Consider the following 24,253-nt stretch of genomic DNA (forward strand, 5'->3'; position numbering starts at 1 on the left):
TCAGAGGAAGAGGGCGCGGCGCGGCGGGCTCCTGCTGCCCAATGAGGGGCCGAGGCGCGTTTGGCGGGTCGGTCGGTGGCGGGAGTCGGCGCCACGAGCCGGGTCCGCGCGCGCAGGTTGTTCTTGGCCATGCTGTGTCGCGCGCTGCTCCGCCGCTCCTCGGCCGCGCCGCTCCGTGAGTACCGCGGCCGCGCCGCTCCCCGCACCGCTCCGTCCCGTCCCGTCCCGCACCGCCCCTGCCTCTTCCCCGGGCGGCGGGACCGCGGCGGCGTGAGCCCGGGCCGCCCGCTGCCGTAGCAGTGGTCCCGGAGCCGCCGGGTGAGACACCCTCCCGCCCTCCCCCCGACGGCGGAGGGGGCGGCTCGGGCGCCTCCACAGCCTCTGTGGGGTCCTCGGGGCTCCTCGCGTCCGAGTCGGTGGTGTCTGGTGCGGTTACGGTCCGCCTGTCTCGTTGTAGGTCGGTCCTCGCCGCTCCCCCTGCAGCACCTCTTGGATAGCTACCAGTGCAACCAAGAAGATGACCACCTCTCTCACGGGGAAACGGGCGTGCCGGTCCCTCCTTTCGGCTGCACCTTCTCTGCGGGTAAAGTCACCTTCGAAAGGCCCTTTTAGGGGTCAGGGCGTGGGCACCGCTCGCTATCAGCTTTTTTGTTGTTGTTGTTGTTGTTGTTGAACTACGTCTCATGATTTGGTTTCAGAGTTTCTTGTTTTAAAGTGAGCTGGTAATAGTGTACTTGCACCTAGATGTGATCTAGATTGGATCATGGTGCTCCTAGGTATACCGGTGGAAAGTATTCCCTTAAAGAAGAACTACAAAGCATTTATTTTGCCTCTGTTGCAGCTTTGTCTGTTTCAAGGTATGTCCTCTTGGTGACAGTGCTAGGCTACGTCGGTGAAAAATTGGGCTTTGTTCAAAATATGTGAAAGATAAACCATGGTGGAGAATAGTATGCAGAAATCAAGGAGGTGGTAGACTGTTACATGTAGCGTTTCCCCATGATAAATACATGATAAGCGAAGCAAGCGTGGAAGCTCCTGGATCTTTAGGGCAAAACTCTTTAATTTATAGTACTCTAGTTTTGGTGTGAGCTTATACGTTTCTCCAAGGTAGCTTCCTGCTTTTCCAACTCAGATCCATAGAAAGTACTGGAAGTTGTAGATGATAGGTAGTATAGATACAGAAAACTCTTAACTAGAGAACTATTACAGCTGGTGAAAAAGGCCATCATCTCAAAAGTTGCTCCTTGAGCCATCTGATTGCCCATGTATAGTAGTTCCTGAATGGAACACCTAGAAAAAATGCTGGCCAATATTTCTGCATTTTGAACATTTAAATTGCTATGTAAATACTGTTTATTTCACAGCTATCTATTTCCTGTGTACCCTATTTAAAGTGTCTGTGACCCTTCACAAAGAGCAGGGGCATGATTATGAATCAGCTCCATAATACACAAATACATTTCAATTTCTTTTCAGCCCCGAATTTGGAGCATATACTGGCAGTCGCAAATGAAGAAGGATTTGTTAGACTGTATGATACTGAAGCTCAAACTACCAGCAAACTCATCTTTAAGGGTAAATGTTATATAGAACCTGATCTTCATTTGATGTGACAAGTACATGATTTACTGGAACCAAAGAAAGCTTTTTGCAAGTTGTTTAAACATAAATGTGGGCAGTACTTAAATCCTTTCATATACTTCACTGAGTCTTCTTTACAAAGCAGTAGCATGAGTATGCTCTTAAATGGCAGTAGTAGGTGAATTGTTCTGCATTGTTTTTCATGCCTAAGGCAAGCTGTTGACAAGTTTTCTGGTTTCAGTGTCTGATGTTCTTTAGTCTTCTGCAAAATACCATGCTGCAATGCACTGAACTAATCTTGGCTTTTGTTTTCTTCTTAGAATGGCAGGCTCACTCAAATGCTGTATTTGACCTTGCCTGGGTACCAGGGGAACAGCAGATTGTAAGCAGTCTTTTGCCATCTAACTTTATTTTTAATGCTTTGGCAACTGTGTGTAGAAGCTGACTAAAGCTTTTTATTTTTTCCTCCGAAGGTCACTGCTTCAGGAGATCAGACAGCCAAGGTGTGGGATGTGAGAGCCAGCGAGCTTCTTGGCATATGTAAAGGTCACCAGTGTAGCCTCAAGTCTGTTGCTTTTTCTAGATTTGAGAAAGGTAAATGTTGATATTCCCTGTTGTCTGTTTTTTCCTTCTTCTTTCCTCCTGCACATTGGTACTTTGGGGGCTAAAAAAGGGCTTTGGAAACTGACAGTTACAAATAGCACAGGCCAACTGAGCAGCTACCCAGCCAGTGAAGCAAAACTAACTTGTTGGAACTTCAGAGTGACCTGATGCTACCATCTCCACATTCCTGATCTTGGGCAAGTTTAAGATACAATACCTACTTCCATACATAAGTGTGTAAATACTCTTTTTGTAAGCAGGTTTCCCTAGAGTAGTAGTAAAAAAAGAATAAGGAGAGTAAGGAAACTAGTTAAAAATCATGCCAGAACAATGGCCCAACTTTTGTATTTCTATGACTGGCATCCCAAGTGCTGGGGCAGAGGAGCCAGAGGCACTTAGATGGCATTGTGCTGCATTCAGTTAATTAAATTAACACTTTTGGAAGCTAATAGCACTCTTTTTCTCTCTCTTAGCTGTCTTCTGTACTGGAGGCAGAGATGGAAACATCATGGTTTGGGATACCAGATGCAACAAGAAAGGTAACTGAACTTTCAGATATGTATCAAAAAAGCTCAGTGTCTCGTGTAAAAGTAGTACTCAGATGTACTTGTTGGAGTAATGCTTTTGTTCACAATACAGGCAACACTTCAGTAAGAAGAGAAGGATTGTCAGATAACAGTGTACTGCTTTGGTACAGTAATAGGATGGAATAGGTATTTCTTCTATGTATAATACATTTTTCCACTTTGTAACAGTCTCAGATTTGCAGCACGATGTACATGCTGGCCTGATAATACCCTGTGTATTGGTAAGTAGATAAGGGGGTACAGAATACATCCCTTTGTGGGACAGCACAGAGATAGATGGGCTGTGTGAGAGTGCTTGGGTCAGAGCCACCTGGAGGGATGAAGCAAACCTGGGAAGGCTCCTGCCAGAGTAGGAGGGAAGAGAGAAAGTGCAGGAGCAAAGGAGCTTGTGAGCGCTGGGAGCAACTGAATATATTGTGGGAATACCTAACCTACTAAATGCAGGGTGAGCTCATTCTACTCCTCTCTTTCTGTTTCCTGGAGCTTTTCATTCCCTGGTCAGGTCATGCCCTTAGGCCTCTTCCCAGTTCCCTGCTCTGTCCCAGCAGTTTCCTGGCCTGTGCTGCCAGGACATGTCTCACTGTTCCATCTGTCTCAGGTTCCCTGGCTCTTCAAACTTGCAAGTGCAGGAAAAGGGAGGCTCCACATGACTGAAGTGGAATGTACAGGAAAAAAAGCAGAAAAGTTGCTTTACTCTAGGAAAACAATAAGTTTCATAAAGTGAGAAGTAGCAGACAAAAGGCTAAATAGAAAATTATAATATAGAGTGGAAAAGCACTGGAAACCTTCCTGTGAGTACAGATCTGCTCAGGATGAGATGGGTTGAATGCTCCAGACCAGAATCCATGCTGAAGACCAGACCAAGGGGTAATGATTTCTAAAGGCAGCCTGCCTAGATCAGTTTTAGTTTCAATGTCCACGCTATTTTGACCTCTGTAACTTTTTGCAATATATGGTCCTGTTTTCTAGTGTGTTCTTCTTGTCAGTGTTGTATCTAACTAACCATTTTTGTTTTCAGAATACATTTAAATGATTTTATAGGTTGGTCTCAGCCACTTTTTAGGACTTATTCCAAGCTGATGCCTGTTTTATTAAAGTGATAGCAAAATTGCATAGAAACTATTAATTGACATGTCTTTGATTTCTTTCAGATGGATTTTATAGGCAGGTGAATCAAATCAGTGGAGCACACAATGTGGTTGACAAGCAGACTCCTTCCAAACCGAAGAAGAAGAGGCAGAACCTAAGAGGGCTTGCTCCCTTGGTGGTAGGCATCTGGGGAGCAAACAAAATGTAGGCCTGTCTTCCGAGGACAATGTTAGTCATAGAAGTCTTCCTAAGTAACTATTGTGAGAAACGTTTGCCCTGAATGTGGTAACTGCTTCTCTTTCTTTGCAGAGGTAGGTTTTTGTGTCATGGTCACTTGCTATGGCTCATTTTAGACATTGTTTAGTTGTTTAACAACCCATGTGCCATCAGAGCCATCTTTGTGCAAAAGCCATGTGAAAATACTTTTTTTTTTTTTTTTTTCTGGAGAGGAACGGAGTGGTCAGCATTCCTTTTTTAATGGGGATATAGGGAGAGTTGTAATTTTTTTCCTTTCTTTTTTTTTCTCCCTAACTTGACCACAATAATTACTGCCTTACTGGAGTAAGACCTGGTCTTATTTAATCTATTAAACCTTGCAATGAAGGCAGCTCTGTTAGCTCTGACCTGAGAGGTATAATCTCAAACTGCTGCCCAAACACTCATCGCTCAGTGGCAATTTCACTGGTAGGAGTGTTCAAAGGATTGTTGTGTCCTAAATGGCATCTAGTATTTCCAGGTTCTCCTGCTTGGCTATGAGGAGGTTTTCTTGGTATTTACTTGGCCTTGAACTAAGCAGCAAAATCTTGCTGACCTTGAAAGAAAATAAAGTTGTTTTTAATTCTTTTCTTTTTAAGGATTTCCAGCAGAGTGTAACTGTGGTGCTGCTTCAGGATGAGCATACTCTTATCTCTGCAGGAGCTGTTGATGGGTAAGGAGGGAAGATGTCTGCTTTTCTGTCTATTCTGTGTGTTCTTCTTAGTAGCACAAAAAGATTGGGAGATTTTTTTTTGTAAGATCACTCAGTGGCCCACAAGGCTAATGAGTTACTATTAGGTAGAATAAGCAGAGCTACGCTGCCAGCTTGCATTGGCAAAGCTGAATGCCACTTTTCTTCCTTACTGGAGATTGGAGCGGTGGGACAAATTGTGCATATATGGTAAATGCTCATTTTAGTGTCTTAGCTATGGGGCAGAACGAGAGCAGTTGTTGTCATCTCTCTCTATTCTTAAGGACCTGTGGGACCACACATAAACAGACTATTGTTAGACAGTGAGCTGTTTTGGGATGCAAGTGGGTGGTTGGTGCCTGGCTATGTGTAGGCATGCTTGAGAAAATGTTGCCTTGAGTTACAAAAGATGCATTCTTTTAGGTGCCAGATCCGTTGCAGCATCTTGGAGCTCGAGCAAACTGTCTCATTGATTAGCGTGGAGATTACCCTCCCAGGACTCAATTCTTTAGCAGGCTCCATGTGGTCAGAGCCTTTCTGAGGCAGATAAGGTAGATTGACTCTCCTGCCTATGGCTAGTGAGAGAGGCTTGCTCCTGAGAGCAAGAAAAAACTTGAAGGACTTAATTTTTAAAACTACAAGTCAGGAGTATAAAGGCATCCTTGTATTTTCTTTTACTACTTGAAGAAAGTTGACTTGCAGGCTCTTGTTGTATCATGTGTTAGTTACAGAAGACAGTGCTGCTTCCTCATCCATACCCAGCAGAGCGATTGTTTTGCTTTCAGCACATCTCTGCTCTACTTCCGCCCAGTTCTGCTCCTTAGCACTGGACACTCCTCAGTAATGAGCAGCCTGTCTTCCTGTGCTCTTAGAAGGCCCTATCAGCATTGCAGAAGAAATTTTGAAGTTGAAGACACTTGTGCTTTCCTATTTCAGTGTGATCAAAGTATGGGACTTGCGCAAGAACTATGCCACTTACCGTCAGGACCCGGTGCCTTTCAAGTCTTTTTGCTACCCTGGGACCAGTACTCGCAAACTTGGTAAGTTACTGGAGGATGTATTTGTTAAAGTGCAAAGTGAATTTAAGAAGTACTGTCAGTGTCATCTCTTATCTTTTTAGCCAATTGATCAGACTGACAAGCTTGGCAGGGTATTTTGATTGCCAATACCAAATTTTCAAGTTGAAGAGTGAAACTGCCCCGCTTTTGTATCATTGCACCAATGGTAAAAACTTGCATAAGCCTCAGCAGTGTATTTGCAGAAATGAAGATGAGGGAATAATAGAGCTCTTGAGACAGAATTTAGCTAGTTGTTTTGATGCATGAGTAGAAATCAGATTGAACTCTTTCTTTGCATTGTATCTTGCAGAGACAACAGACCAGACTGGGTTTTTACATTACAACCTTTCAGAGTCGAGCAATACTCGAAGTTGTTTGTTATCAAAAACAGTAGCTCTCTTATTTGTGTTGCTCTGTGCTTCTTTGTATCTTAACGCCTTACAGTGCCCTGATGGAACACAGTAATTCCTGATGACTTGTCTAATCAAGTATCTTGACGTGGTAATGGTCAGTGTCAGTCCCAAGAACATGAGGGAAATCCTTGAGATGGTTGTGAAATAATTTCCTTGCAGGGAAAGATTTTTCTGGAACCTAAATCACTAGCAAATCAGAGGATGGCTTATTCTACCAAAGCATGAGGGTTTCTATTTATTTGTAGTCTCTGCTTCTTGGTTGTTGAATTGGTTGTTCCTGTTACCCATTTGAAACTATCAAATAAATCACTTGTCTTCTCTGAAGGTGAGATTCCTCTAAATATCACCCTGCCTCCTCATGAGAAAATGTAGATGTTATTCTAGAAACTGTCCTTCTCCAACAAGTGCTCTGCCAAACAAATAAACTTCCCAATGACAATCTTGTACGTGATGGAGATCCCTTCCAAATTTCCCTCTCTAGGCATTTTTTGAGATGCCTGTTTTCTAAAATGTTTTTTGTGGAGTGATTTCATATGAAGAACTTCTCTCTTTTTCTATAGGATATTCTAGCCTGGTTTTGGATTCCACTGGTGCTAATCTGTTTGCTAACTGCACTGATGACAGTATCTACATGTTCAATATGTCAAGTTTAAGGACCACTCCAGGTAAGCATGATACCTGTGAAAAGAGCTGCAAAAAATAGATGTTACAGAGTATAGAAAGGTGAGTTTCTCCCTATGACTTAGACAGAGACCAGCCTGAATGCTTAGGAAACCTATTCTATTCTCTTACGTTTAAAGCTACCCAGGAGAGAAGGCACCTGTTACAAGGGCTGTTCATGTTTTGTGTTAAGCCATCCACATAAAACTATGAGATGGGTTGACCCTGGCTGAACACCAGGTGCCCACCAAAGCCATTCTATTACTCCCCCATCCTCAGCTGGACAGGGGAGAGAAAAATATAACAAAAAGCTTGCAGGTCGAGATAAGGACAGGAGAGATCATTCACTAATTACCGTCACGGGCAAAACAGACTCAATTTGGGAAAATTAACTCAATTTATTACAAATCAACCAGAGCAAGGTAATGAGAAATAAAACGAAATCTCAGAACACCTTCCCACCACCCCTCCCTTCTTCCTGGGCACAACTTCACTCCTGGATTTCACCACCAAGCCCCCCCAGCGGCACAGGGGGACAGGGATGGGGTTTATGGTCATCACACGTTATTTTCTCCTGGTTCACCTCCTCAGGGCAAGGGCTCATCACACTCTTCCCCTGTACCCCCCCCCCGCAACTACCAAAACCTTGCCACACAAAACCAATACAAACTAATAGCACAAAAACTTTCATAAGTGCCGATATTGGTTCACCCAGACAGACAATTATGGTAGTTTGCATGTTGACTCTAGTTATCTGGTGAGGAATGGCTAGTGTCCAGCTGCTACCCACCTGAAGCAAGTTTGAATCTTCTGCTTACTGGCGGTCACTGATTTTTCAAATTCTTAGATATGAATCCATGTAAAGTGATCACCTGCTATGTTGTATTCAGATATTTTAAGGTGTCTTCTAAATTTAGCTCCTACTGCAGTTTCTGGAAGAAAGCATGCCCAGCATATTGTGGAGATGCTTCAGCTTTTTAGATTCCTTCAGCTCTGCATCTGTGACCTTTACATTGCCAAGATGACCCACAGCCTTTGGTGCACTCAGCTGCTTTGTCATAGGCCAGTGGCTGCTTCTCAGAAAGCGGCAAAACTTGCTAGATGCTTTCCAGCCAGACATGTGATTTAGTTTCCGTTGCCTTTTCTTAGTTTTTCAGTTAATTGAAATTAAATTAACAATGTGTCCTTCTGTCTGCTCTCCAGGAAGGCAGTTTGGTGGGTGGGAATGCTTCCAGAGTTGAGACATGGTGCAAGTAGTAAATATTAAAAGGTCAGTTGTTGAGGTTAAGCCCTGGTGACACCGCTGAGCTGTGGAAATATGCTCACTGGCCCATCTGTCTGCAGGAGTGGGCTCTCCAAAGCACAGGGCATCCCGCCCTCTGCCTCCTCATGGAGCTCTTGCCTTTTGTGTGCAGCCGATAAAATCCAGCGAGCAATCTTGATTTATCCTGCTGGATGAAACATGTGTGGCTTCTCGGTGTGCCGCTGTTCCCGCAGAGGGCAGCGCCTGCCCGCAGGTTCATGCCGTTCTCCTCCTTCGACGGCTTTTATCCCAACTGCGGCTGCGCTTACCTAGTATAGAGGCAGCTGTAGTTTGCAAGGGGGTGTGAGGAAATCCCCGCTGTAGCAGGACTTGCTGGTAGGTCTGGCTTAGGAAGGGATTTGCTGTCTGGTAAACACTGCGCTGAGAGAGCTATGAGTAAAAATTAAGGGATATTTTGGGGTTCTTGCAACTTTTCAAAGACCGCCAAGGACAGCCATTTGTCCTCTGGTCTGTGGGTTGCCTCCTTTGCCAAAACCACTATTAAAACAGGGCTGGTAGAGGGGTTGCCAGCCCTGTCTGGTGCTACATCAGGAAACTTGCCCTTTCTGCCCCGAGGAGAGGACAGAAAACGGTGCGGCCGAGTACTCTAGATCCACATGCAGCTCTTGTGCCGGCTGCCGGCTCTTCAGGTCCTCGCAATAGGGGGAACAGCAGCCATTCGGGGTGATGGTTTCAAGGCTTCAGCAAACACTCCTGAGGCTTTAAATACAGGCAGGCAGTGAGCGTGGCTGACACGATGCAAGTTTTGTTTATGAGATAAAGATGCTGGCAGCAGGAGGAAGGAACAGCAAGCGCCTTTGTCACTGCCTGGGTGGAAGAAGGCCCTTGCTGTGTTTTCTGTGCGACTGCCCTTGTTAATGTAGCAGGGCTGGTGATGGTGACTGAGTGAAGAAGAGACAAGGAACCTTAACCAGAGTAGTGAGGCAGCCCAGGTGATGTCTGCCTGCTTGTGATATGGGCCAGGCTAAAGGTTTAGTGAAACTGCCACAGCTTCCTAATGCTGTGGAGAGAGCTGTTGCTTTGTTTGGGAAGCCTGAAGGGCTCCAGTTGAATAACAAAAACTTCCTGCTGCCAGAGCCGGAGCCCCAGAGCAAGGGAGCAGTGTAACCACTTTCTCCAGAGGGTATGTGGCTAGGCAGGAAAAGCCTGTAAGATCAGCCCTCCTTGCGCAACTGACAGCTGTGCATTGAGTGGGGCTTTTATTTTCTTTTTTTTCTTTTCTCTTCACAGTGGCCATTTTCAGCGGGCATCAGAATTCAACCTTTTACATCAAATCCAGCACCAGCCCAGACGACCAGTTCCTGGTCAGTGGCTCGAGTGACTGCAACGCATACATCTGGAAGGTGAGGCTACTGGGAGAGACCCGAGTGTGCAACCTGGAGCTGCTCTGCTCTTTTGTTTCATTTGCTTTTCTTGTTCATGTAGGACACTCCCTGCCTCCCACTCTTACTCAAAGCAGCGTGGGGTTAGCTCCTGGCATGTTATGCCCAGAGTGTGTTTGTTGCTGTCAAGGCTAGATGTAACTGTTTAAACAGAGCTAACCTCTTGCCATCAATACGTCTCTCATCACTGCTGCTTATTGCAAGTTGCTGATCTTAATCTGGTTTTAATGGGCATTAAAATCCTCTTTCAATCCTGTTGATTCAGCCAGCTATGACAAGTAGACAGACAGTTCTTGGTTCATATTTAGCAATGGAGCACATTAGCAAAAACCTAACAATATAATTGTTTTAAAGGGAACTTTTTGCCCCCTACCTCTCCTTTTTCCAGCTCTTGCTTCAGACACAGCTTTTTCTCATGCTTAATTTACAGTAGTTAAAGCCTTTGTATTACAGCAAGGGCTCAGCCAGAGCCTTCAGCGAAATTCCAAAGCACAGTCTGACAGCCGAGAGGGTTCGTCACTTGGCATCTTGCACTGACGTGTAGGAAATGCAAATGTCACCAAGTTAATAGCAGGGACCTCAGAATAAGGCGTGCTTCAAGTTCTGTTCTCCGTACTTGACAACCATATGGGAACAGAGTAGATTTCTTAGTGAAGTAGAATAGACAGAAACCACAGGTGACTGCCTATTTCAGGTTTGGGTTAATTTTTAGGGAATGTTGACTTGTTTATCCCTTTCATGATGTGTTTGAAAGTAAAATACAAACCTTTCAGAGCAGAGGGTCAGCCTGCCGAGGTTGTGGTTTGAGCATGTAGTCTCTTTGATTTGGAGAACACTTGTAAGCAGCTAGGTTGCTTACTCAGTAGTAGCAGGAGTGCGGTAGCATGGCTACTCCCATGCCAAGTGGTGTAATTTTAACCTTCCTCATGTTCTGTGCGAATTCAGCAAAAATGCCTGTGCAAACTTGAGTTGTGCATCCTGCATTCATGTGTTTTGATACCTTCTTGGAACACAGGCTGGGACTGGGTCAAGAGCATTCAAGGATGTCATTACATCTAAAGTTTCAGCATTTAAGCACATTTAAAATGCATTTGTGTAAAGAAGGCTTCTGTTGCTGTCACATATGAGTGACAGATCATATTACCTAATTATTAAATAAATCATCAGATCACTACTTTTATTTTAATCCCACAGTCTTGTTAGAAAGTAGGACTTCCAGCGGAACTGTCTCTTCCTAGTTCTGTCATATCCAGCGTCTTCTTAATTTGTTTTAAATATTGGCAGATTTTACTGACTTTGAAACATATGTATCTTTTCCTGGGATGAGGATTTACTTTGTTGTGAAAAAAACATGGTTAGATATTGCATGAGCAATTAACAGGTAATGTTGGAAAGAACTTAATGAAGAGCGCTAGCTTTCCATATCCAGAGAGGAATAAAAGGCAGAGGAAGACCTTGTTGAGGACAGAGCAAGACCTTGTCCACCCAGATTATTTCTTTGAGAAACTTTTACAGCATTGCTAAGTTGTGTTTTGGTCAGCAATTCCCAAGGAACACTGTGGCTAGAAGTTATTGCTGACAAGGACGCTGTTTCAGTCTGTTTCCATATATAAATCACTTCCAGGCAATGCACACATTCTTTATTGTGTTGGGTGTTGGTTTTTTTTTTTAATTACTAGTCCGTTGATTAATGAACTGACTCTTGAACAACCCTAAGATTATAAAAGCCAGAGAGCAGAGAGGTTTCTCTCGACAAAGATGGTACCTAGCTGAGATACCTTCCTGGTAGTAAAAAATATCCTTTATAGACATATACTTCCATTGTCCTTTGAATCCTTTGGTACGGACCACTCTGAGGTGACCATATTAAGCTACCCTTTGGTCTGTCCCAGCACTGGAATTTAAGTGCTTCTGTATCGTACGGTGCATAAAACTGTATACACCATTTTATGCTGAATCTTGAAGATTGATACAACAGCTGTTTCAGTGAGTGGAGTAACTAATAAAGTCCCATTTCCTAGGATTCTCTTTTTAGCCTTTCCACAACAGCTCTAACTTCCCCACCAATATCCTGTCAAATCAGGCAAAAAGTAGCATGAACTGTGGCTAATCCTGACTTAACATGCGCAGACTGGCTGACTGTCTTCTGCCAAACACAGTGGACACAGCTGTAAATATGCATCCTCCTTTAGTTCACGATAATATAAGTTGGGTGTCGTTGGTTTAATTTACACTAGTATAGTGTAAAACCAGTGTGTCCCAGCAAAAGTAATTCTCTTCCTCTGCTTTCCTTTCAGCAATCAGTGGCTACTGGACCGCTATTGTGTCTGTTATGTGTATATAGCAAGACTGCTATTAAATGTAAACAAAGGTGTTCTCCGCACCAAGATCTCCTGTTGTTTATTCCCTAAATAGGGATTTAGTTTCCACAGTATTGCGTGTTTTGGCAGAGAAGGGAATACTCTGATCAAGGCATTTAGTGGATATTTAGTCAAGTGATTGCCTCTGCTATGCCAGGGAAAAAAAAGCAGCCTGTTAAGATGAACCTGTTTGTATCAGAACAACTTTAAGATCTGAAGGTGGATATTGAATTGCGGTTTTCCAGGCTGTTGTAGGAGGTGATCCACAAGAGAAAAACTTGTGTGTAAATCAGAAGCCTTCCCCAATGTCTTGCATCTTCCTTTGAAATCTGTATGTAATGTCTATTCCTTTTCCCACACAGTAAAGGATCTGTTCGTTCACTTAGTCATTTATGCAAATCCGCTTGATAAATCCCCCTTATAATGTCACATCAATAATGGTGACTCATAGCTTCAGAAAGCATGCAAAACTTGGATATAATCTGTGTGTATGCGTGTGTGTTTTCTTCCTTGGGCCACTTCAAGCTAGCTTCAGCTGTATCTGTCACTTACATGAGCTGTAATTGAAGATTAATAGTAATACTGTAGAACAGGAGAAAGATTTTATGAAGGGTGTAAGAGAAGTGGAGATCAGGTTAATGAGCATGAGTGATTTAGAGAGCTTTTTTATGAACTCTTAAGAGGGTTTGTGTTCCAGCTGGTTGGTTGGAGGAGGTACAGGCACTTCGCACTCACACAAACGCCAGTTCTGATCCAGTGAAGGTTCATCTATAGGATTTTGCTGGTGGTGATTTTATTTTTTTAATAAACCATTGACCTGTGATTGGGACATTTGTAAAATGGCAGCACAATATATTTGCCTATCCTGATTCAAAGTATGAGCTTCCCAAACTTTTAAGCAGCTTACCTAGAACAGGTAGAGGTACTTAATATTTTAAAATACTTGTGTCATGTTTTGGGCTGACAACTCTGGAGGCAGAAATCCTGTGCACAGCAGGAATTGGACAAGTGTTTCCAGGCAAATAGGTACCTCTCAGTGCTGACCAGCTGCTTCACCTCTAGAAATGAAACATGAACTGATTCTTAGGGCTCCATCCGTTGTTGCCTGATGATGACAGGCTGAGAGCATTTGATTTATCTGTCTCATATAGGAAAGGTGGAAAGTATTCACATGCTTCACAGGTGGGCTGTGGGGTCTTTTCTTAGTGATGTATATTAGGCTGTGAGGCTTCTGATTGTATACTTGTTTTTCTATGGAATTTTTAAGGTTTCTGAGCCCAGCCTTCCTCCATGGATACTCCTTGGTCACTCTCAAGAAGTTACCTCCATTGCTTGGTGTCCTTCAGACTTCACCAAGGTTTGTTTTCTGGAAAATTGTCTTTCCCATGAAACAATAGATGTGATGTGGCAACATCTGCTTTTCAAAATTGCAGCGGTATTTCTTTATTTGGGAGGAAATTTTTAGTCAATAATTTCTAAAAATATTCATTTGACGGGGCAGTAAACCAAACTTGTCACATGAGTACAATGTATCAGAACTTTGTCATTATTTTCAAATAATTTAGGCTATTTGATAAGACCTAGCAAATTGCAAATGAACAAAGGTCTCTCCTGATGAGAGCTTGTGGCACTACCTGTAAGAGACAAAAAACTGTGAAACCATTTAATCAGGGCTTTCATAAGGTAAAAGCTTGTTTTGTCAATCCATACTTACAGCTTCCTTACCTGTCTGACCATTGATAACATCTGCTAGTCTTGTACAGAGTGGCAAGAAGTTTGGAATACCCTTTGAAAACCACATGGACTCTTTTCATTGTGACCTTTTTTCAAAATCTGAGCTGTTTTTATGACATATTTTTGTGTACACCCAAAAACCTACAGTGAAATTGGGTCAGTAATTACGCACCAGGAATCACTAAAAGGAAGAGAACTGCAGTAGGAGGTTGGTTCAAATGATTGGCCTGGCTCAAAATGAGAAATAACCCTGAAAAATCCTAGACAGTGTCCTAATAATAGCCAGTTTCTTTCACCCCACAGTATTAAGCAAGTCAGCCACTTTCCCTAGCTTGCACTACAGCCCTGGGTCTTCAGAAAAGCGTTGCAGTGTAGGAGGGTGGGAGTCTTGCAGGCAAACAGGAGGAATTGTTCTAGTTCTGTAAGATGCACAAAAATATGAGAATTAGCATTTTAGATGAAATCTGTGATCTAGACGTAGCCCAGTATCCTGGTCATGATGTGTTGGAAATGCAGACCAATATAGCCTTTAAAATTGTTACTGATACAGGTAAGAAATAATCAACCATTGTACAAATGCCAAAGCATGAAGAGAAGTGGAGAATGTAGTGCTAAGACAGGACAGGAAGCTGCTTGGAGTAATTTAAGAGGCAAAGTTGCTTTCTGTAGGGACAATATTGGTGTCACAGAGGTCAGAGGAGAGACATTTTCCCATCCAGATTACTATGAACTTTGGCCACAGCATTTCCTTGCTGCTGATTCTTGTGTCCTGGTTACTCCTATAAACTAATTTATACTGTAGATTGCCACGTGCTCTGATGACAACACTGTGAGGATTTGGCGCTTACAACGTCATCCTGAGGAGGACAAATCAGCATTAAGAAAAATCAAGTTGGTGGGCTGGGTCACTCACAAGAAACCAGAAGAACAACGTGGAGCAGGTAAGGCTGCTCAGCTGAGATATCTTGCTCTGCAATATGGCTTCTGAATTTTGGCTGCTTTCTGTACCAACAAAAGCCTTTGGCTTGTCTTATTATTCTTCTATTTTTTTTCATGTTAGGGAATAATTCATATAGCTAGACAAACATTTCTACTTGTAAATACCTCTGCCACCAACAAGACAAGCTGGCTGAATAGCTTACAAGTATGCCGAAGTCTGTATGACCAGACTGCAAAGCAAATATTCATTAATACAGCTTGGGCATACACAATACATCTGGGCAGCCAGGTCTTCAGTATCAGCAGGGTTCAATAATTGAACAGTCAAAGGAGATGTCATGTGTGCATGCACTGTAGCAACAAGTCACGCTTTTTTTTATATCAAATAATAACTGAGAGCAGTAAGATCATATGCTTTTTCCAATTTACTAGTTTGCCCAGTAAAGGGTTGACAGCACACATACAGCCTTGGAATTCTGAACTGTTTCCTCCTGCCCAGTAGTTGAATTCTGCACAGATTTCCTTGCTGCTGCTATCAATATTACATCTCTTTCTTCAGCTTCATACGGTGGTACTGACTGTCTATACAGGCAAATGCCACGCAGTGAAAGTACTTAAAAAATGTGTGTAGACAATCATGATGCGATCATAATGTTCCAGAATTAATCAGTAGCATCATCTACTCACATTTGAAGGCTAGTTAACAAATGCAATACCTTCCTGCAAAGCCTAGGCAATCAGACAAGCTATGCAGCATGCTCTCACCCCTAGCAAGCAGATCTGGGCTCCATAGAGAAGCTACTCACTGGACAGTACCCTAGACCAGAAGAAAGGAGCCCTGGGTCATAGCACTACTTTGACTTGTCAGAAACTCGCATTTTGTTACAGTAGAGTAGGTGAAAGGAGAACAACCCTCCTCCAAAAGTGAAGTAAGATGAGCTTCTCTGTAGAGTAGCTCTGAAACTAAGACTACAATAGCTTCCCAGCAGCTGCTGGTGTGACTTCCTGTGTTCCACCTATCTTTTCTAGCCACCCTCCAAATGAATTTCACCTTGGCTAACACAAATAAAGGCTGAAGGTCTCCAAATCCCACTAATGGGATAACATTACCTCTAACCTTTTGCCAGTGAGTAGCAGTCTTGCAGGAAGTTTGCAGGACAATAGCAGGGCGAGTGCCAGGTCTGCTCTGTAGCTGCTAAATGGTTTGTGCGTGCACGAACCTTCAGAGAGGGCTCAAAAATAACTTTCTGTAGTAGTTTCAGCAAAAGAAAAGTAAGCATAGGTCTAGTCTGGAAGCCTGAAACCTGAAGTAGCTTGTACACTGAAACTTTACAAGTCAGCTTTGGCAATTATACTAGAAAAAAAACTTATTTCTCCTTGCTCTTGCTGCATTAAAGTAACACAGGAGGGAAGAGGAAGTACACAGACACTGCAAACACAACAGCAGGCTTCCTGCTGACCTTGGCTCTTGAACACAAAGCACGTGCTGTTAGAACGTAGGAGTTTTCTGCAGAGACTGATTGAGAGCTGGCAAGCTGAGTACTATTTCAGACCTGCTGGGATGAGATGTAGGTAGTTCCCCACCCATTTATGTGGAATAAATGGTGAGATTGAGGTTGTGTATTGACTGTTGACCTATATCATCAAGTGTAGCAAGCACAGTTTCCTTTTCTTTGGAAATTATTTTAGTGTTTTCCCTAAGTTGTACTACTTTCTCTGTGGTTTTGTGTAACCAAATTTCTGGAGCACGCCTGTGCATGGACAATTTGTCACTTTCAAATGTGGAGATTGATCATATCAGTCTGGAAGACTTGTAGCAGAGAAGGTAGGAAACATCTGAAATAACCTGCTTTGGTGTTATGCAGGTTGACTGCAGGTATTTACAGTATTGTACTACATGCAATGGCAGCATAAATGGAAACAGCTTGGAACTGGCTTAGTAGAAGCCTGAATAATGCATGCAGTCTTACAAAAAAGCCTGATCTTTGTATTCTTTATCTCAAGTTTGGGGATGTTTCTCAAGTTTGGGTTTGCTTCTTGCCGTGACACCCATCCAACTCTCAGGATAGCTTTTTTCCCTTTATCCAGTGTCTCCACAGTATAACTTCAGGCTGACTTGAGATTGGGAGTGCTCATACCCAGCTAGTCATGCAATATTTCTGCTGTATGAATTTGTAGGTGGTCATTGGGTATCGAGAGTTGCTGAGCTTTTGTTACTTCTCTTCCACCTCTAGGAGCTTAGATTTTTAAGTGCAACTAATTCCTCAACTGAGAGATTATTGTCTTGTAAGTGCTCATTAAAGTAAAGATGAGGAGAACCAATCCATCTTGGCAGTTACTTTCTCTTAGTTCAGATTGAAGCAAGTTGGTATGAAGTAGCATATTTTGTCAGGAAAGGAGCATGTAACTCTGTGTGTTAGAGTGATTTGTAGTGAGATCTGTTAATATGGGATCCTATTTAGTTTTGCTCTGATGCACCAGTACTTATATTTTGGATACTAGATAATACAGTAAAAGGAAGGATCGAAAGAGGCTTATGGTATATAATCAAAGAGTCGTGTAGGTGCTCACTTGGCATGTTATTTGTGAGACAGCCCAGCGTCCTAAAGAAAATGGCAGGTTATTCGCATTAGACTTCTCATTGTTCTAATGAAATGCTTTATAGTACAGTGCTAATGCTGAGAATTAGGAGTTCAGATTAAACACCTGGTATCCAGAAAATGTTTAGAGCTCTTGTGCTCAGCAGTGGAAATGCATAGAGTAAAAAAGGTGCTATTCTATTTAATTGCATCACCACAATTTAAATGAATGAGAAAGCAGGCATCTAACAAACACGCTAATGTGTTCTCTGTTGGAGGGTGCCAGAAATAAAAAAAAAATTAAAAAAAATTTTTAAAACCCCTCTAATATTGCTGCAGACCAAGATCTTTGCTATATATGATTCCCACTGTTACTAATGAGGTCCTTATGCCCCTACCTATGACTACTGTTTTAAGAAGCTGGGTATTCAGAACCACTTTTTTAAAAGCAGGGGGATTTACATCTTGGCTAGTGAGCTCAAAAGCCACTGTGAAATACTGTTTGGGAATCATTTGTTTTAAAAAAATAACTTACTACAGTGACAGATTTTATATTCTTTGGAATTTTAAGTCCTTGTTCAGGAGGTGAAGAATTTCTCACATTTCACTGGGTGTGGTAAATAACTACCGTCTTCATACTACTATAGCATCGCAGAAAATCCTCCAGCAAAAAGACAAGACAAAGTATGTCCTTTCCTGTTCTCACTCTTTTTTTTTTCATCTTTAAAATATGCAACTATTAATGCCTGACTAGGAGCATTATTCATATGGTAGGGCATTACAGCGTAAGGCTTCCTTGGTATTGCAATTAGCTGTGGGACCTGCTTACAGTACCTTTGTCCCTCAACTCAGTTATGCAGCTGTTAAAGATGGTCGTGCAGGTGGGGACCAGCCTTGCTTTCAGGCAGCATCTCTGTACAAAGCTGTCTGGACTGAGCCACTGCAAGGCTTCCAGCAAGGCGAGATAAACTTGGAAGATTCAAGATCTGTTTTGTCTGTCTGTCAGTGCCTTGGCTGTAGCTTACGTAAGAGTGCTCGTTACAGAAAGGATAGATGTCAGACACTACACAAACATGCTGTATTATACTTATCAATATGATACAGGATTTTACATAGGACTTGTACCAGTTTAACCGAAGTTAGAGGGATTTATGCAATCTCTTAATTCAAAAGGGTATATCTGGGAAGAAGGGTTGGCGCTGAACTCGTCTGCTAGTTGGAAGGGGTGTTTATAAAAGGGCTGTCTTAAATCTGCTATTCTGTGTTCCTCATCAGAGTACTTATTTCTCCCCTATCAGGACCGCCAGCCAGCCCACAGAGTACTCCGGCCAAGGCCTTCGCTGTGGGCAGCCCGTGCATTTCCTCGCCAAGGCCGGCTGCCTGTGCTCCCATTTATTCTGGAGACCTTCCTCTGTCGACAAACACTCCGACGGGCACTCTCAAAACCCAGACGGCTGCAGCCTGCACCCCAGCCAAGCAGAGTGGAGCCAGCCCATGCGCTTCTCCCAAACTGATCCCTTCCTCCAAAATGTCTATTAAACATTGGGTTACAAGGACACCATGCTCTTCTCCTCCAGAAGTGGGGAAAAAGGCTTCTCCTAGAAAAGCCCTGGCAGAAGTCACCCAAGGTCTCCTGGAAGCCGCTTGCTCTCCTAAAGCCCCACACTCACAGTTTGAAAAGCGTGCCAAGAGAAGGCTTGACTGCAGCAAGGAGGACAATGCAGGACAGAAGTGTCTGCTGGCCTGTAGCTGTGTGACTGAACTGGACCATGCAGCTAAGAAATCCAAGCTGAATTTATGTCACTTGGCTGCAGACCAAAAAGCTTGTGATGAAGGCTCTCTCAGCCTGGCTGACTTGGATAATGACCGCGAAGGCTCCAGCCGCAGCCCAAAAGAGCCTTCCTTTCCTGGAAGCCGTATTAATCCATTGGGCATTCAAACTCCCCCCCATCTTTTCAGATCTCCATGCAGGAAAGACACTGAGGTAGTAGATAAAGAGAATAGTTCACCTGAAAGAAAAAATTGGTTGTCTGCTCTGGGAGAGAAGCTACGGACTGGCAGAACTGGCAGCCAGAGTGCATCAAACAGCCCCCCGCCATCTTGCAGTCCCAGTGCCAAACGACAAGAGGCTGTGGCAGCAGCCACTTCGCCAAAGACTGTAAGTAGGATGGTCAGCAACAGTGGTCATGAAGTAAGTTATCCCTAGCTGCCACTCTCCCCTTGTTTCTTCTCTCCTGCTCAGGCATTCAAAGAATTATCGGATCCCTTTGACTATGGACAAAAGGGATGATTTCTGGCCTAATAAGCCAGATATGTTGATGCTGTTATCTACTAATCCCCTCTGTGCAGGAACAGAATTTTTAGGATGGTGGTGTCCCTCAGTTTAAAGGGACTTAGGGCACACAAGAGCTGAGACATCCTTGCAGTCCCCAGCTGCATGTTCAAAGGGTGTAGCTGTCATCTGAAATACAGCTCTACTCTGAGAAGCACAATTATGACAGCACCTTTCCTGGCAGATCTACTGTTTATGTGTTCACCGTCACATCTGCCTGTTTATGTTACTGGAAAGCCACTTTAGCATTGGAAGTAAGAGCTAAATTCTATTCTAGCCCAGGTAGCAAAAGAATTTGTTACCCATGTTAAAACTGTGGGGCTAAATAATGCCTTCAGTTCCTTCAATTGAAAGCAAGGGAATTGTAAAAGAGTGAGAGGGCAGGATTTGACCTACATAATCCTACTTTTGATGTACAAGAAGCCTGACATAGAGCTCATCCTAGGATCTGAAAGTTAAGCTTGTAAAGCAGCTAAAAAAGTTGGCATGAGGGCATGAAGGTTTAACATGCAAACTGAGAAATGACAATTACATTTTTAAAAACAAACCAAACTTGACTCGTCTCTGAAACTGGACTCCAAGTCCTACAGTGTCTTTAACTGAGTCTTATTTTAGTAAATGCTAGGTAAATTTTCAGTCATCAAATTTTATTTGTACTTTCAATTGAATATCTGATGCTAGAAGTTGTTGCCATCATTAAGGCTTATTTTGGTATCTCATTTCTCACCCTGTTTCACTTCTTCCAACACTTCTATCAGATATGAAGTGGGCAAGCCACCACTCCTTAAGTTATGCATAGCACCTGAACTCTTCATATTGTGGTTGTACGAAGAAATCTTGGTTAAAGGAAACCTACAAATACTTGTGCTTTATGCTGTGCTTTAAACACAAGACAGAAAGATTTGCCCTGGAGAGAGACTACTATAGAACAATTACCTTTCCTGACCAGTATGCTCTAGTTCAGATTTCAGGATGCTCCTGTGTTGTACACAAAGCCTGAGGACATGCCTGGAATACCAGCAGCATTCGTTGATCTGCTATATCTTGGAAATCTGCAGCTCTCTTATCTGCTGTAGGGAAGCTGAAACTGCAGCCAGAGTGTTTTTCTTATGGCAGTAAGACAACCCTAGGTTTTAGCCAGTGTTTCCTGTAGGTAATAAGCCTCTTATCTGTGAGACAAACGGATTATAGTAAAGAACCTTTAAAGAACCTTTCATTTACTATCTTGGTTGGGAAGCTAAACAAACTAGAGCAATGATAGAGGGGAGACTTTAAGACTCCTACAGCATATGAACTGTTAACCTAGAAACATTTCTTGTTGGTTTTGGGTTTTTTTCTGCCTAGGCTGCAACCACTTCAGTTTCCATGAGGAAGATCTGCACATACTTCCACAGAAAGCCACAGAATGACTGAAGCAGCATGCGGCAGTTGTACCTGATGGATGTTGACACTGTGGTATCAAGACCAGATTTAGCAACGCCGACAACGATGCGTCGGGATTACACAGTTTGTTGTCAGCCATTCATAAACTTGGGGTTTTATTCATCTGTTTTTAAAGCCATTAACAGTTGAAGTTAGCTGAGTGTGGAAAACCTACACAATACTTACTCATGGTCTCTTACTGACTTCAGATGGTGGATTTTTTTAAAAAAGAAAAACAGTATTTTTTACATGGCAACTGTTATAGTCCAAAGACAGCAACAGCTCTGCTGCGTATTGTTGACAGGCACATATAGTCTGTCAGTTTATGTTACTAATCCGCTGTTGAAACTTCCTCTCCTTAAGAATAATGTGCAAATCATTACACCCTCCTGAAAATCAAGTGTTGGAATGTATGTAGGGAAACTTACTGGAGGTAGATCTGCGTCCCTTTGTGCTGAATGGCATTTCTACAGTTATTCCTCTAGTACTGCAATGACTACCTGCTTCCAGCAGGGAAGTTATGAATGCGTTAAGTAAATATCAAAGACTTTTAAATGCCCTGCGTCCATCCAATGGTGATTATAGTCTGAGAGGAGACAAAGTATAATCAAGTACATAATGCCTGTAACTCCTCTTGCCATCCCTTTTCTTCTCCCAGTCAGAAAACTTCTGTATTTACTGACTTAGCTGGCTCTTGAGCCATCAGGACTACAGCTGTTGAGGCCAACAGCTTGTCACTTCTCTGAAATAAAAGACTGGCAAGGTGCCTTAGAAAAATTAGTTTGATCTATCCCAAATAGGCATCCCATAACAGCTGGTTCCTCGGTCACCTCTTACAGATTCAGCCTGTAGCAAAGGCATTAATAACACTTCTTATAACATAACTTCATAACACTTTTATAATACAGTATCTATAAAATAATAGCTTTTAAATTGGGGGAGGGGCACTTGACATTTTAGAAAGCACTTGACAGAGTTTACATATTAATATTAAATGCTTTGCCATTGTAAGTTGTCACTGATGCTGATAGAACAAAGTCACTGAAATTAGATCGCTGTCCTGCTGGCTAATGATACTAACTCATCAGTCATGCTTTCCCCAGGGGGAGCTAGTAGAAGATCCCTTATGTTAGGTTGGAGCATTTACTCTATTTTCTGGTATAATAGTTCCTGTGAACTTTAAAAACAAAACAAAACAAACCTCTGAATCCCTCTTAAGTTTTTCTACCACAAAAGAATTGAGATATTTGAAGGGGATGTGATCCAACGAACTCATGTTTTCCATCTGAAATTTTCACACCTACTTTACAGTAGCATTGAATAGTATGATAACTGAAAGGGATTAGAGGAAAATGTGCTGACTTATATTTTATGTTGTAGATTGTATTTTGCAAGGAAATAAATGACTTGAGAGACACTGGCTTCTGTGAAAGGTCTCTTACAGCTACAAAGTAAAAGTAAAAGTAAATGTGTAGTGTGCTTTTTAAAAAAAAAAAAGGTAGTCATCATCAAGTTGCATCTTTTAGCAGGAGAACTCGGGTACATATAGGGGCCAGAACAACTTTCTCCTGTTTATTGAATTACAGGCCATCATTCCATGAGCTTTGAGGAGATGCCGTTAGGAAAGTGGGAAAGGTAGTGCTTCGGGCATTTTTCTATTCTTATTTAAAAAAAAAAAGATTTTTAAAAAGTGATTATCTGGAGAGATCTAGTGTCCTGGGCAAAACAGGAACATAAAAAAATCTGTTAGTTTAATTTTAACCTACTTCTGGATATTGAGGTAGATGGAAGTAGTAGAAACAATGTAAAATAAGTAGGTTTGGAATTGAATTCTGTCTTAATTTTAATTATTAGAGCAACTGTGTAGGATACAACCTGCCTTGCTTACAGCCAGTTTTTCATGCAGGATTCTTCAATGCAGTTTGTAAAGAACAGGTTGCAGAATAAGGAGATGTGGACCCTGTTGAAGTACATGAGAGTTGTCAGACTTTTCAACAATAGGATTTCATGTTCCTCCACTTCTTTCACAATATTTTCCTCCTCCAGAAATGTTCTGCAGCCAAACCATTATCTCTTATATCTTGTAAATGGCTACCTAGAGATGATTTACACTAATAGGTTTCTACTTGGATGAATAATATTGTGTGGGGATGTGAGATTTTTTTTCCTTTCAAATAGTACTTGTTTAGCAGAACAGCTTGTTTTATGGACCACCAGGCAGAATTTCTTTCATCTTAAGCTGACGTCAACCTGGTTCAGAGCCTAGGAGAATTAACTGAAACTTACATTTTTCTATGTCCAACTTGCCTTGACCTTATAATGATAAAATCATGATTGCAAAAGCATAGAAGAGTTGCTGATACAAATCGTCTGTCAAGTGGTTTAATGTAACCAGTGCTGTCTTTACCTGAGATGCATTCAAAGGACTGAGCTCTTGTTTTGAGCCAGCAAGCTATACCTCTGAATTACCTTTCCTTGTAAAGGATTTACAGAAACTCCGTAGTCCATGTTTTATAATCAAATTCAGCCTTTTGAGATATTATTCCCAAATCCTATGTATATATGTAAATCCCCCCCTCAAGTATCTTGCAGGTTTTTCCATGGAGATGACACTCCTTATGGATGTCTTGTCTCTATCCTCAGCTTTTATCTTCTAATTGCCAAGTGGGATTTGGGAATGACCACGGCAGTTTATGATGGTACTGTTTCCAATAGTTGTTACTGCTTTGTTGGAGGTTATGCCTCTCACTGCTCAGCTATGAGCAGTCAACCGGTTTAGTTTAATAGCAATTTGACAGTGACTTGAGCTAACCTGGCTTGGCAAAACTGAAGAGGCGCTCCCAGGATCTGTACAGATGCATGGTCAGCAAGCCTTGGCAAGCATTTCTTCTAGTAACAGCACCGACTTAAGAATCCCTTGGGGAAGCTAACTACAAAGAAAACAAAAAATTTAATTGCCTCAATTCCCTGACTCAGCAGCTAGTTATACCAAAACCGTTGAGGGACAGAAGTGAGGGTGTGGGGCAGCATTGCCACTGAGGGGACTGTTCTGTCAAACTATCCCTTGATGTATAGAGTTGGTAGCTTCTTGTTGGTCAGGAATTGCTAAAGTCTTCCTTTGGCACCGTTGTTTCTGCAGCCATTGAGCATGGCTGAAATCTCCTGGATGGTCCATCTTATCTTTCAGTGTCCACACCAACCCATAAACTGACCTACAGAGGTTAAAGAAAAACACGCTATTGTG

The 24,253-nt window shown here is 42.5% G+C and overlaps 1 protein-coding gene across 1 annotated transcript; it reads left to right on the plus strand.

Moving 5' to 3' along the window:
• Positions 1-97: 97 nt before the first annotated feature.
• DTL (denticleless E3 ubiquitin protein ligase homolog) lies at positions 98-22,502 on the plus strand. The gene is made up of 15 exons (XM_049833489.1): positions 98-175; positions 458-583; positions 1,477-1,575; positions 1,902-1,963; positions 2,055-2,175; positions 2,658-2,723; positions 3,923-4,038; positions 4,715-4,788; positions 5,743-5,846; positions 6,838-6,942; positions 9,492-9,604; positions 13,271-13,360; positions 14,540-14,678; positions 18,554-19,413; positions 20,932-22,502. Exons 1-15 carry the CDS (start codon positions 130-132, stop codon positions 20,998-21,000), a joined length of 2,190 nt encoding a protein of 729 aa, XP_049689446.1. The 5' UTR covers positions 98-129; the 3' UTR covers positions 21,001-22,502.
• Positions 22,503-24,253: the final 1,751 nt, after the last annotated feature.

The sequence above is a fragment of the Accipiter gentilis genome, chromosome 30, assembly GCF_929443795.1.
Source record: "Accipiter gentilis chromosome 30, bAccGen1.1, whole genome shotgun sequence".
In the NCBI taxonomy this organism is placed as follows: domain Eukaryota; kingdom Metazoa; phylum Chordata; class Aves; order Accipitriformes; family Accipitridae; genus Astur; species Astur gentilis.

Coding starts and splice junctions, on each gene's coding strand:
- DTL (XM_049833489.1), top strand. CDS start 130: ATGCTGTGTCGCGCGCTGCTCCGCCGCTCCTCGGCCGCGCCGCTCC. Junction 584..1,476: donor CGGCTGCACCTTCTCTGCGG/GTAAAGTCACCT, acceptor ATTTCTTTTCAG/CCCCGAATTTGGAGCATATA. Junction 5,847..6,837: donor GACCAGTACTCGCAAACTTG/GTAAGTTACTGG, acceptor CTTTTTCTATAG/GATATTCTAGCCTGGTTTTG.